Raw genomic sequence first — 12555 nt, forward strand, 5'->3', positions numbered from 1 at the left:
TTTGATCGGATCGTCCTCAAACTTCATGGGAATATAGTTCATGGTCTGGCGCTCAGCTGATTAATTTTTGGTGGTGATTGGCCTTGACCTTCATATGTTTTTTTTTGTTTGTTTGTTTTTTTTTGTTTTGTTTTTTTTGTTTGTCTGTAATCACGTATAAAAAATTCTGCAGAGCACAGTTATCATTGGAAATTTTTGTAACTTCGCATATCGGAGGCCTATAGAGGTCCCTTTCAGCGCATAAAATTTCGAAGGTCAAAGGTCAAGGTCACTGTCACAAATCAGGGGAGTCGACGAAACCCTTATTATTTGAGTAATTTTGATCAGATCATCTTCAAACTTCACGGGAATATAGTTCATGGTCTGGCGCTCAGCTGATTAATTTTTGGTGGCAATTGGCCTTGACCTTCATGGTTAGCGCCTAAGATCAAACATATTTGACGCCAAGGTCAAATTTTCAAGTTTTAGGAACCATATCGTGTAGTACATCAAATTGAACACCTCGATGAGTGCTTTCTAGATATGTCAAGCTTGAGACATTATGACGTCATTTGGTGGCGTTATGAGGCAAACGCATATTTTTCATGGTTACTCCAGAACGATTCTCATCGGAATCTCTCGTAGGCAGATATTCCTCAAGGAGTCGCTCCTGGTGGATAGCAGCTCTGTTCACCTTAGTGTGACCTTAAAGAAGTCACACGTGGTCACCTTTTGGCAAGGTTTATTTTTCCTTCGGTATGACGGTGATGTTGACACTTCGATTTCTAGTGCGGTTATAATATAATATAATTAATAGGCTGCCGCTCAACGATTTAAATCATAACCACACTAGAGATCGAAGTGTCAACATCATCGTCATACCGAAGAAAAAATAAACCAATGTCACCCGTAGTGTGACCCGTATCTTGCCAAAAGGTGACCACGTGTGACTTCTTTAAGGTCACACTGAGGTGAACAGAGCTGCTATCCAACAGGAGCGACTCCTTGAGGAATATCTGCCAACGAGTGATTCCGATGAGAATCGTTCTACAGAGTAACCATGAAAAATATGCTTTTGCCTCATAATGTCACCAAATTACGTCATAGTGTCTCAAGCTTGACATATCTAGAAAGCACTCATCGAGGTGTTCAATTTGAGGTACTACACGATATGGTTCCTAAAACTTGAATATTTGACCTTGGGGTCAAATATGTTTGACCTGAGTCGCTAACCATGAAGGTCAAGGACAATCGCCACCAAAAATTAATCAGCTGAGCGCCAGATCATTAACTATATTCCCATGAAGTTTGAAGACGATCCGATCACAATTACTCAAAAAATAAGGGCTTTGTCGACTCCCCTGATTTGTGACAAAGTGACCTTGACCTTTGACCTTGACCTTCAAAATTTTGTGCACTGAAAGGGACCTCTATAGGCCTCTGATTTGCGAAGTTACAAAAATTTCCAATGATAACTGTGCTCTGCAGAATTTTTTATTCGTGATTACAGGCAAACAAAAATAAATAAATAAATAAATAAATAAAAACATACAAGCTGACTAACATATCTTGCAAAAACTTCGTTTTGGCAAGATAAAAAACAAAAAAAAACAGGGAGTCTGGAACACTGACGCCAACCATTATCTCGACGTGCTTCGACTTATGAGTAACGTACAAGTACCGTGTGTCAACAATCGCGTAGCGTGCCTGCAACTTATGCCAGCGTATGCGGAAAGTGTGTCATACGTCGAGTACGTCAATTTTCAACATGCTCAAAATTTTTCGACGTACTTGCGTATACAAAACTTACCCATAACGTATTCGACGTGTGCCAGCTTGGTTCGGCAAATTTTTCATCCGTCGGCATACGCTGGCTAAAACGTCAAGGTGTGACAGCGGCTTCACACTTCGATGTCTAGTGCGGTTATGATTTGAATCGTCGAGCCGCAGCATATGAATAGCCTACGCCACGTGATCGTCGGCGATACGCTGCCGCGTGCAATGCATACGTTAGACTATCGTTGGTCTTAGGTTGTGAACGCCGACAACACGCTCAGCATTCGTTGGTATAAGTTATCTATATGTGATTAAAATGTTCTGTGTACGTTACTTATACGTTATGCATACGTCCAACACGTTATTATACGCTCAAAACTTTAAAAAAACATCAATAGTTCAGCGTACGCCAGCATTTTACATACATTTTGAGACCTTGCCATACGCTGGCTAAAACGTCAAGGTGTGACGGCCCCTTTAGGACTTGAATCCCATTAGTGGGACCTCAACCCCAACCCTGTGTCAAGTTGTGTTCTTGCATGCTTGTATGTATGTGCCTCTCTCTCATGCTATTTTGTCATTGGTAACTCCATGAATGAAGACCAAAATTCTAATCTGAGTTGATGAACTTATGTGCATGTGCATGCGCTTCACAGACTGGCAAAACAATATTCGTTCCAAGTCCATTAGAAAAGTATACTATGATCTTCGTTCAGAAGTCCAACAACAAATTTGTGACATCAATAACAAATGGTGCACAAAGAAAGCCAAAGAGATCCAGCAGTGTGCAGATGGTCATGACATGTTTCATTTATTTAACACCGTCAAAGCTGTCTATGGACCATATTTGAACAAGATAGCCCCAGTTAGATCAATTGATGGAAGCTTCCTTCTAATAGACCAAGACTGTATCTTCAACAGATGGAAAGATAATTTCTCCAATCTCCTCAATAGAGATACCAATTAGAGGAAAAGATAATCGTAAGTGAAGAGGTAATTGATGAAACACCACAATATCCTCCAAAATCAGAGCTTGATATACTTCCAAGCTTTATTGAGGTGTTAAAGGCAATTGGTCAATTAGGAAAGAACAAGTGAAAAAGACATAAAATGTCATAGCCCCCGTTGATTTTGTAATTTTGCTGTATGGAGTTAAAGGGCCAGCCCATATTCATGTACAACTAAAATGGCCACCAGTGTACCAGTTGGCCATCTTTGACCATATCACAAAATAAAGTGAGGTGCACATGTATGCTCATATTTACTGTGCTGGTGCCAAGTTTGAACAAAATTGGATCATGCATGTCAGACAAATGGTTGGGGACACATTTAAGTAACTAAATGGCCACCAGTCGGCCATCTTGGATCTCATCTCGGAAAAAGGACGCACATATGTAAGACATCATTCATTATCTGTGTGCCAAGTTTGAATAACATCGGTAAATGCATCTATCTATAATTCCAGCAATGTGTGTGTGTGTGTGTGTGTGTGTGTGTGTGTGTGTGTGTGTGTGTGTGTGTGTGTGTGTGTGTGTGTGTGTGTGTGTGTGTGTGTGTGTGTGTGTGACCGCTGTTTCTCGACAACCTCTGGTCCGATCTAATTGAAACTTGCCAGGTATATTGCTGGGAACCTGAGGATGTGCCTTTTCAAGGTTTGATATTAATCGGACAAGTGCTTCCCAAGTTATGGCCATTTATTTACCAAACCAATGGGAAGACACGTTGTTGCGTGGGCGTGGCCGATGGGGAAGGGAAGCTAAGCCGCGTTCCCCATTACGGGTTACAACGTACGAGCTTCCGGAGAGTGATGACTTCGTGTATTCTTATAATTTGTCGATTTCTTATGCGCATTTATAGATAAACACAATGGCCCAACTTATGATCGTTTTCATATTAGACGGTGTATAAATTTCGGGAACATCAGAGTGCTGGTATGCTCCGAACCAGGAAGTAAATTTTTTCTCTCTCTCTCTTCTCTTCTCTTTTTGTTTTTCCTTGCCACGACATTGCGAAAAGGTAAAATACGTTGGCGCTAATTGAATAATTGGGTATTAAAACTAAATTGCGAATAATGGTAACTGCGAATAATATCGAACTTCCGGGTCACGCACGTACGGGCACGCGAGAGCGAAGAAACTGCCTGTGTGGTTTATTTATTTATTATTATTATTATTATTATTATTTTTTTATTATTTTTTTTTACGGGCACGTACTGGTGTTCAAGGAATGGATAAGGACGTTTTCAACATACGGTTTTTTTTTTTTACAACTAAAATGGTCGCCAGTCGGCCATCTAGGATATGATGACGAAAAAAAAAGACATGCTTATGTAAGCCATAATTCGTTATCCGTGTGCCAAGTTTGAATAAGATAGGTAAATGCATGTCCGAGAAATAGTTGAGGACGCGTTCGACGTTAGGCTTTTTACAACGAAAATGGCCACCAGTCGGCCATCTTGGATCTGATCTTTAAAAAATAGATGCTTATGAAAGCCATCATTCATTATCTGTGTGCAAAATTTGAACAAGATCGGTAAATGCATGTCCGAGAAATGGTTGAGGACGTGTTCGACACCGTTTTTTTTCTTTTGTTTGTTTGTTTTTTGCAACTAAAATGGCCGCCAGTTCGCCATCTTGGATTTGATGTCGAAAAAAAAGACAGGCTTACGTATATCATTATGTGTTGTCTTTGCACCAAGTACGAATAAAATCAGTCCATACATGTCCGAGATGTGCCTGCGGACACACATGCACGCATGCACTCACGGATATGAAAATTGAGACCAAATCCATGAGCCCCCGTTTCGGACCAAGTCCAACGGGAGCTAATAAATCACCTACATCTGAAGGAATTCCCAGTGAAATCTATAAATGCGGAGGATATCTGCGTTCTCGTCAGTTACACCAACTGTTTTTAAACACATGGGATTAAGGGACTGTTCCACAAGATTTGAAAGATGCAATGATCATAACCATCTATAAGAAGAAAGGAGACATGTCAAATTTGCTAAAATGATGGTCGTGTCACTCCTGTCAATAGCAGGAAAGTTACTCATCATCTCACCAACAGACTTATCCCATTGGCAGAAGAATTCTGACCGGAATCCCAGTTTGGTTTTCGATGGCCGTAATACATTGGAATGACAAACCAGCGAAAGTAAAAAGGTTTGAACCAAGCCTGAATGATGCCGACCCTAACACTGTTATGTTAATGAAGATACGTCAAAATGCCGATGCAGGAAACCCGTTTTTTTATTATTTATTTTCTTTCCTCAACGGCACATAGGTGGAACGAGCATGTAATGACGTCCGCCTCACAGTTACATCTCGGTAGTGTGGACATGGAGCTTTCGTGAAGCTTCGTCTTGTCCCAGCATGGATAAATCATGGGCTGCCTACTGGTCATCGACATCTCGTGTAGACGATGCTTGACTTGTTTAAACTCTCCATTTTCTCCTGAGGTTTAGGCTTTATTTGGACATCTTATGTCAAACAACTTTTGTATTTTTTGCCTCTGAGCGAGATCAAACATTGCTTAATCAATGTTGTAAATAATACCTTGAAATGTACTCCTGCAGTCTTCTTTAATATTGCAATGCTTTGTCATATAAACTAAAATAAATCTTATTTTAATAATTATTTCTACAATGGGCATCCAAATATTTCTATCAATGGATTATTCGTTACCGCCACAAAACCCTTTTTTCTCATTGTGATCTAAAATGTGTTTGTTACGTGCCATTAGTTCATTCATCTGACATAGTCTGCTTCTTCTGAGTAGAATTCGGATGTTTGCTGCATCATATAATCATGGATTGAATTAAAATTGAGAGTCGAGGTGCCATCAATTTATTTTTGCAAAGGTGGTTCCCGCTCCATTGCGGTTCATGAACACATGGTAGCCATGTCCAATGAAGGTGCACTCTCATTCTACAGTAGCCAAATGGGTGGATGGCTTTGAGCATGGACATGAGCTACATGAAGATTTTCCCCGGCCAGGATCAGTTGCAGATGTGACGGATCCACAAATGTGTGCTGATGTCGAGGCATGAATCGTGCAAGATAGCTCCACTATGGTCACGGACATATCTCCAGAACTTTGGCGGCGTTTTCCCTATCATCCGTGGACACTTGGGCATGTCCATTGTTTCAGTATGATGCATCCCCTGAAACCCCAGCAGCAATTGACAGCAAAGGCTGGCATCCCAGCTGCAAGCTTCTCAAACAGTTTAATGCAGATCTAGCAGACGTTATCGCTTGTTTGGTAGCTCTCGTTATCGCTCTCGGCAAACACGTAAAGCCTAGTGTTGGCTTAACAGTTAAGGCGGCTGGCTTAAGATATTATGGTCCTGAGTTTGAGCCCCAATCAAACCGTTTAATTAACATCAGTTGTGTTGACTCAGCCTGTCATCCTTTTGAGATTGGCAAAGTGAGTACCAGCTTACTGGGGTGATAAACTACCTGAGTATTCTGCATCGGAATGATGACCTGTCCAGGGCTGTACTCCTTGGCTGAAAGAAACTGCCTTGGCAGCTCTATGCACCTCACGGCGTGAAAGGAATGGTTATTATTATTATTATTTTATAAAGCTGGTAAGATAATGGCCTGAATTTCATGGGAAGTTAAGCGAATCGTACTGAATGACTATATGCTTTACAAAAGAACAATCACCAGGAATATTACAGCAGCCTTGTACAAAAATTATGGCAGGCCATCAGGGATAAACGACAAAGGATTTTGACAAAAGGTATGCTTCTCCTTCGCAACGAGAAAGTTCATGGAATACCTTACCCCATCCAGTCTTGATAAAAATGACATGAGAAGGGTCTTTGCTTTGCGTTTCCAAGCACGATCTTTCTTCGCTTTGTTCATGAACTTTGACCAACAGGCATGATGGCAACCATACGAAGATGATGGGTGAAACGGAACTGTCCAGAGCTGAATCTTCTTCAACACTTCTGAGAAACTGACAATTTTGGAACGATCTTTGAGAAAAGGATGCACTAAATGAACATCTTTTAGATGAAGTTATCCCTGCCATTGCATCGCTAGGCGCTGCCATTTTGTCTGATCACACTGTAACTGCTCTCGGCAACTTTGATTGGTTGAGATGATGTAAAAATTTTCCCAAGTACTGCTAAACTAAAGGTTTTTAGAAGAGAAAACAAAGTGATTTGTGTTTTACAGTGTTCAATAATTAAATTGAAATAAAATTAGTTTTAAAGGCTGTAGAAAAAAAAAAAAAAAAGAACATCGAATCAGACATTAACCCTCATTGATGTAGCATCTTTTACACGACCTTTAAAAAAGTATTGTTTTCTTTTTTGGCATCCATTTATCATAGTGACATGTTCTTGCAGGGGCTTGAACCCTGGTGCTGTTATGTGAACTCATCATACTTTCAACTGGCTTTGACTACGGTGCATCGCCACTGCTACCGAGGATGAATTAGGTTCGTAGTCATCAGCTACTAGGAGAGTTTGCAACCAAGCCTAATGAGCTTCTCCAATCCATTGGTGTTACATCGGAATTTTCATTGTAGTCTTACTCCAACATGAATAACCCACAAGACGGGGAGGAGAGGTTTTATGATGCCTCTGACTCGCCAGGAGATTGCATCATTGGTTATTTGAAGGATTTTTAAGGATAACCATTCCACCAGTTCACCAACTTCACCCTCAACAATCACCACTTGATTGACCCTGACTGCTTACGCAGCTAACCCTCATATCTAAGGTCATTCCACTCTCCGCAACTTGTGGACGGGGGTGGTTGGGGATGGTTGACCCCAGTGTTCTCACATGGAAAACACCTCTTCCACCTTATTGAACACGTTAAATTAGTTATTTGTTCCTGCTGTTTGTGTCTGTTATGACATCCCGAAACACAGTAAGTTTCCTGCTTTTCAATTTTGTTTGACTGCCAGGCAGGCAAACTGAAGCAGTTGCTTTACTGCGCTGTGCGCACGTGAGCTCGAGATGACAAGCCATACAATTTGCCAAATTCAGAGCCAAAGTACTGCGAAACTGCAGATTTGTGTTCTGATTTGTGTTCTACAGTATTCAAAATGTAAAATTCAATTGAAATTTATTAGCTCCTCAATCATACAAGTAGACTGACAAACAGATAGAGTGAACAAATTGCTTAACCCCACCTTATGCTATTGCGAGTGGGTAACAACACACCTATGCCCAAGAACCATGCTGCTTACACCGCAGTTCATGACTATGGTTGCGAGAAGTTGAATCTCCCTCCGATTAGACCTGATCTCGATCCCAATAATTATACTCTCTTTTGTCGTTTCGAACTCTCACCTGTGTGGCTACCTATTCATCAACGATGAGGAATCAACTGGAGCAGCCATGACGTGGCTGTCGGGGCATTCTAAAATCTTCGATTTTGCTGTTATTGATAGTGTGAATAACAGATGGAGCAAGTACATCGGAGTTAAGGGAAACTATATTGGGGAAAAAGTTGATATGTTTTAGACTAATGTGACCACTGTATCGTGTTGCTATGGTTTTATGAACATTATTCGTATCACCATTTTATTTAGATGACACTGACTTTGATTCTTCTGCTCGATGGTTTACCAATGGTTCTGTTAATTGAGTAGATTCTTGTTATAACAAACTAGACACATTTGCCACACTCTTGTATTAAAAACTTATTTGCCCTGCACTCTTTGTACCGTCTCTTCCCAGCCCCTCCTTCTCCCCCACTAAAAGTCCCCCACCCCCACCCACATCAAAAAATAAATTAAGGGTGCCTTCTATCATTAAGTTTTTATATGAACGTGACAAAATAATTTGTTTTTGACATCACCCAAAAATTACATTCTGCATTTGTCTAGTAGTATTGGGTTTGCAGTTCATATTTGGCCATAATTGCACTCGACGAACGCACCATAATGGAGTTTTACTTATTGCCTCTTCATTGGCTCCCTGGATTTTGAAAATTTGTTGTCGCACGTTCGCTATTTTCCTGTTATTTCAATGAGTTTATAGTTTATTAAAATTGGTTTGTTCACCAAAAGTGCCATTTATTGTAATGAAATTTGTTATAGGTGTTTCCTTGATTACACTATCTTCCAGGATGCACACCAGTCAAATAGACTCGAGCGAATGGACACCTGTAAGAAAATGCTGCTTCAGCGGGATGCTGACGGGTATGTTACTTGCAGTGAGGTTGGAGGTTTGCTTGCTTGTAAAAACCCAACTATATGTGATTTGCTTTTTTTTAAAAAATACTAGGGTCATGTTGTTTTCCTCTCTGTGGTATATAGATTACAGTAGATCTAGGCCTGGGTGCTTTAGTCTGTGAGGGATACGATAAGTACTGTATATAATGCTTAAGAACATCTGGTTTCTTTGTTTTCAGTTTCGTGTTTAAAACAGCAGTGGTGACTGTTTATAAAGATAATCATACGTTTTTGTGGTTTATAATGTTTAAACTTCCGATAGGGGTGCCCCACAAAATGCCACGATAAGCTATTTAAATACAGTGCACATTACCATGGTGTTTGTCCAAGGAGAAAAAAAATCTTTTGGTGTAGTAAATAGTAGAAAAATCGTGCAAATTGTGATACAAGCATCAAATTTGGCATTTCTGTTCTGCAGGGCTTTCTGATCAAATCTGCCCGATTTGCCATTTGAAAATCCAAATTTTGAAAAATTTGAAGAAAAAAAAAACTTCAAAAAAATTTGAAGTCACAGCTGGCTGAAATTCTTGAAGCGCAAGTGAACATCCCAGACAGAGAACCAAGGGGAGATGCAGTCTTCATTGATGGTTACCTCCACGTACTTCAAAGATATTTGATGACTATGCTAAAGAAGACATCATCCCAAAGGTGGAATCCTATGGTGCCAAGTACGAGAGGGTGGACGTAGTGTTTGATGTGTACAAGAAGTCAAGTCTGAAGTCCGAGGCAAGGTCGAAAAGCGGGCAAGGAATCAGAAGAAGAGTGACAGGAACCTGTAAGACCCCAAGTAACCTGAGAAGCTTTCTTCGAGATGACAGCAACAAGACTGAGCTGTTTCACTTCCTTGCGGAAAAGATGTGTGAAGCACAGACGACAAGCACAGTCATTGTCACAAAAGGAGAAGATGCCATTAGCAACACAAGGAAGTCACTGGATGCTGTGTCTCCATGTTGTCATGAAGAAGCTGACACTCGAATATTTGTACACGCCAGGGATGCAACGACGGATGGTAGCAAGTCCATTATCATTTAGGCTAATGACATGGACGTAGTAGTCATAGCAATATCTGTACTGCCATCCTTACAAGAACTAGGTCTTGAGAACATGTGGATTGCCTTTGGCTAAGGAGCCAAGGCGCGATGGATTCCAGTCCATGAAGTAGTTTCTGCAATAGGGCCTGAGAAAGCTCGAGGGATCCCATACTTCCATACGTTCACTGGATGTGACGTCGTGTCTGCCTTCCTCGGTAAAGGGAAGAAAACTGCATGGCAGACTTGGAAAGTGTTTGATGATGTTTCTGAAACATTCACCAATCTCAGCCAGCATCCAACATTGATTCATGATCTTGACTTTTTTGAAGTTTTTTGGTTTTTTTTCAAAATTTGGATTTTCAAATGGCCAATCAGGCAGATTTGATTAGAATCCCCTGGAGAACAAATGTGCCAAATTTGATGCTTGTATCATCATTTGCACGATTCCTCTCAAAAATTGCTGTTATCTGCCCCACTATTTGTGGAGGGGGGTGATATTATTATACTAATAATAATAATAATTAATATATTTTTTTGAATAACTAATATTATGCTATTATCATTAGTAGTGTTATTACCCTCACCAAAGGGAAGGGTATTGCATTTGGGCCCGTTTGTTTGTTTGTTTGCTTGTCCACACAGAATGAGAGTATGAGGATGTGTATGAATTACATTAGACCTTGAAGAATCCGAAGACCCCTCAAACCCTTTAGACCCTTTACAACCCCGAGGACCCAAATTACCCAAATGACCCCGAGGACCCAAAAGACCCAAAGGACCCTTTAGACCCCCCCAAGACCATTTAAGACCCTTTAGACCCCCCTAAAATCATATAGACCCCATTGCACCCTTTAGAATGCTAAGACCTCCAAGACTCTTTAGATCATCTTTCACCCATGAGAACCCTGAAGACCTCTTTGACTTTTAGACCCTTTTTAGAAATTTTAAGACCTCTTCAGACAATTCCATCCCTTTAGAGCTTAAATTGCACTCTCAAGACCCCTTTGACCTTTGAAGACTCTTGAGACCATTTCAGACCTTTCCATCTTTCCACCTTTTGACCTTCAGACCATTTGACCTTAATGACTTTTCAGACCTTTACACATTTACAACTAGATGATTTAGACCTTTCATTTGCAATCAACGGCCTTTTATTCAGTATATTTTTCCATTTATTTGCCGCACAAAATACACCACACAAAACAAGTCCTGGCGAGGGTCTGCAATCTCTGATTGCTTTTTCTTGTTACTTTTATTGTTAGAAGCGGCCTTGGAAGAACACCACAATAAGCTATCTATACACCTTAACATAGATTTCCCCCAAGACGTAAAACCCCCTTGGGGAGGGGGGCAAATGAAGTCGCTTCAACCTCCATCGTTTTACCCCTATTCTTCCTGTCAAGTTTGGTTGAGATTGGATAAGTAACAATATAATGTATTGTAGACAGACAGACAGACAGACAGACAGACAGACAGACAGACAGACAGACAGACACCAAATTGCGTAATTTAGTGTGATAACTATAAATGGGACTTAACCACATTTGGACACTTTTTTTTTTTGTTTGTTGTTGCAATCCTAAAAACTGGTTCATATTTAATCTAAAAGATATGATGCTACATGGTCCTTTGTCTTTGCAATGCTTCTCTTCCCTTTGAACCCGAAGCATTTGCACTCATCACTCTGCATGCCCTTTTGCTCCAGACTGATCATGGCCACATGTTTGCATCCTTGGCCTGTGCTTGAGGCTTTGCTGGAGTTTGTTGCTCCATCCAGACCTTTTGCTGTTCACTGTCAGTACAAAGAGGTCAGCTATTGCTAACGTTAATGTTGTTGAAGTTTGGTTGAGTGGGTGTTATTGGGGTGGTGCGTGTGCACTATTTGAAAGTTTGGAAGTTCTTGATTCCTGGTGTCTGTCATCAGTGCTTTTGCCAGCTTGGTGAACTAAGGGGTGAGGCTTCAAGCACTGCACTGTTACACCCACATTCCCCTGCGAACCATTTGGGGAACCATAGGCAACTGCCTGAGATTGGAAGTTTTCTGCTATTTTAAAAAAAAATTGCCACCGTTTACCACAGCCGCTGGTGGAGTGCTATCAGCGATTGAAAGAGCGTGGAGGCACTGTGGGACTGCGGCTCACAGAATCTTGGCTTCGTTTCTACCAGGTACGTTATGGGACAAGTGTTTTTGCATGCAAACATCGAATGTCGTCGTAGTGTTAAAATATAGTGGGTTATCCTGAAACTATATGAAGTAATGAAAAGGTGTTTGATAACATTTGGGATGCTGAGTAAAATGTTAGTAGCTGTTTTTAAATTTTATTTAAACCAATTGAAGCCTCACAATTGTCATGTGACTATTGTTAGCATTACAGCACTTTTAATTTTCAAGAGGAAACTGAAAAGATGTTTTTATCACAGTTACATCAAAGATTATTTTATCTGCATTTAACCCGAAGTAAATTTCCTGATCAAGAGTGCTGCCTCTTGGACACCCTCTCATCCCCGCTTCCCACCGTCCCCTTCCTCCCCCCACCTCTTCCTCCTCCCTCTCCAACACTTTTGCACA

The 12555-nt window shown here is 40.7% G+C and overlaps 1 protein-coding gene across 1 annotated transcript in view; it reads left to right on the forward strand.

The window, feature by feature from the left end:
- The window catches only part of TRMT6 (tRNA methyltransferase 6 non-catalytic subunit), a 32434-nt gene that overhangs the window by 18574 nt on the left and 1305 nt on the right, over nucleotides 1-12555 (forward strand). Inside the window, exons 8-10 of the mRNA XM_085895559.1 lie at nucleotides 8849-8922; nucleotides 11692-11794; nucleotides 12066-12152. Of these exons, the coding sequence (XP_085751685.1) occupies nucleotides 8849-8922; nucleotides 11692-11794; nucleotides 12066-12152 (264 nt within the window). The remainder of the gene's footprint in view (nucleotides 1-8848; nucleotides 8923-11691; nucleotides 11795-12065; nucleotides 12153-12555) is intronic.

This window comes from Eptatretus burgeri, chromosome 9, assembly GCF_056783735.1.
Source record: "Eptatretus burgeri isolate ZD-2024b chromosome 9, Ebu_testis_v1, whole genome shotgun sequence".
Classification (NCBI taxonomy): Eukaryota; Metazoa; Chordata; class Myxini; order Myxiniformes; family Myxinidae; genus Eptatretus; species Eptatretus burgeri.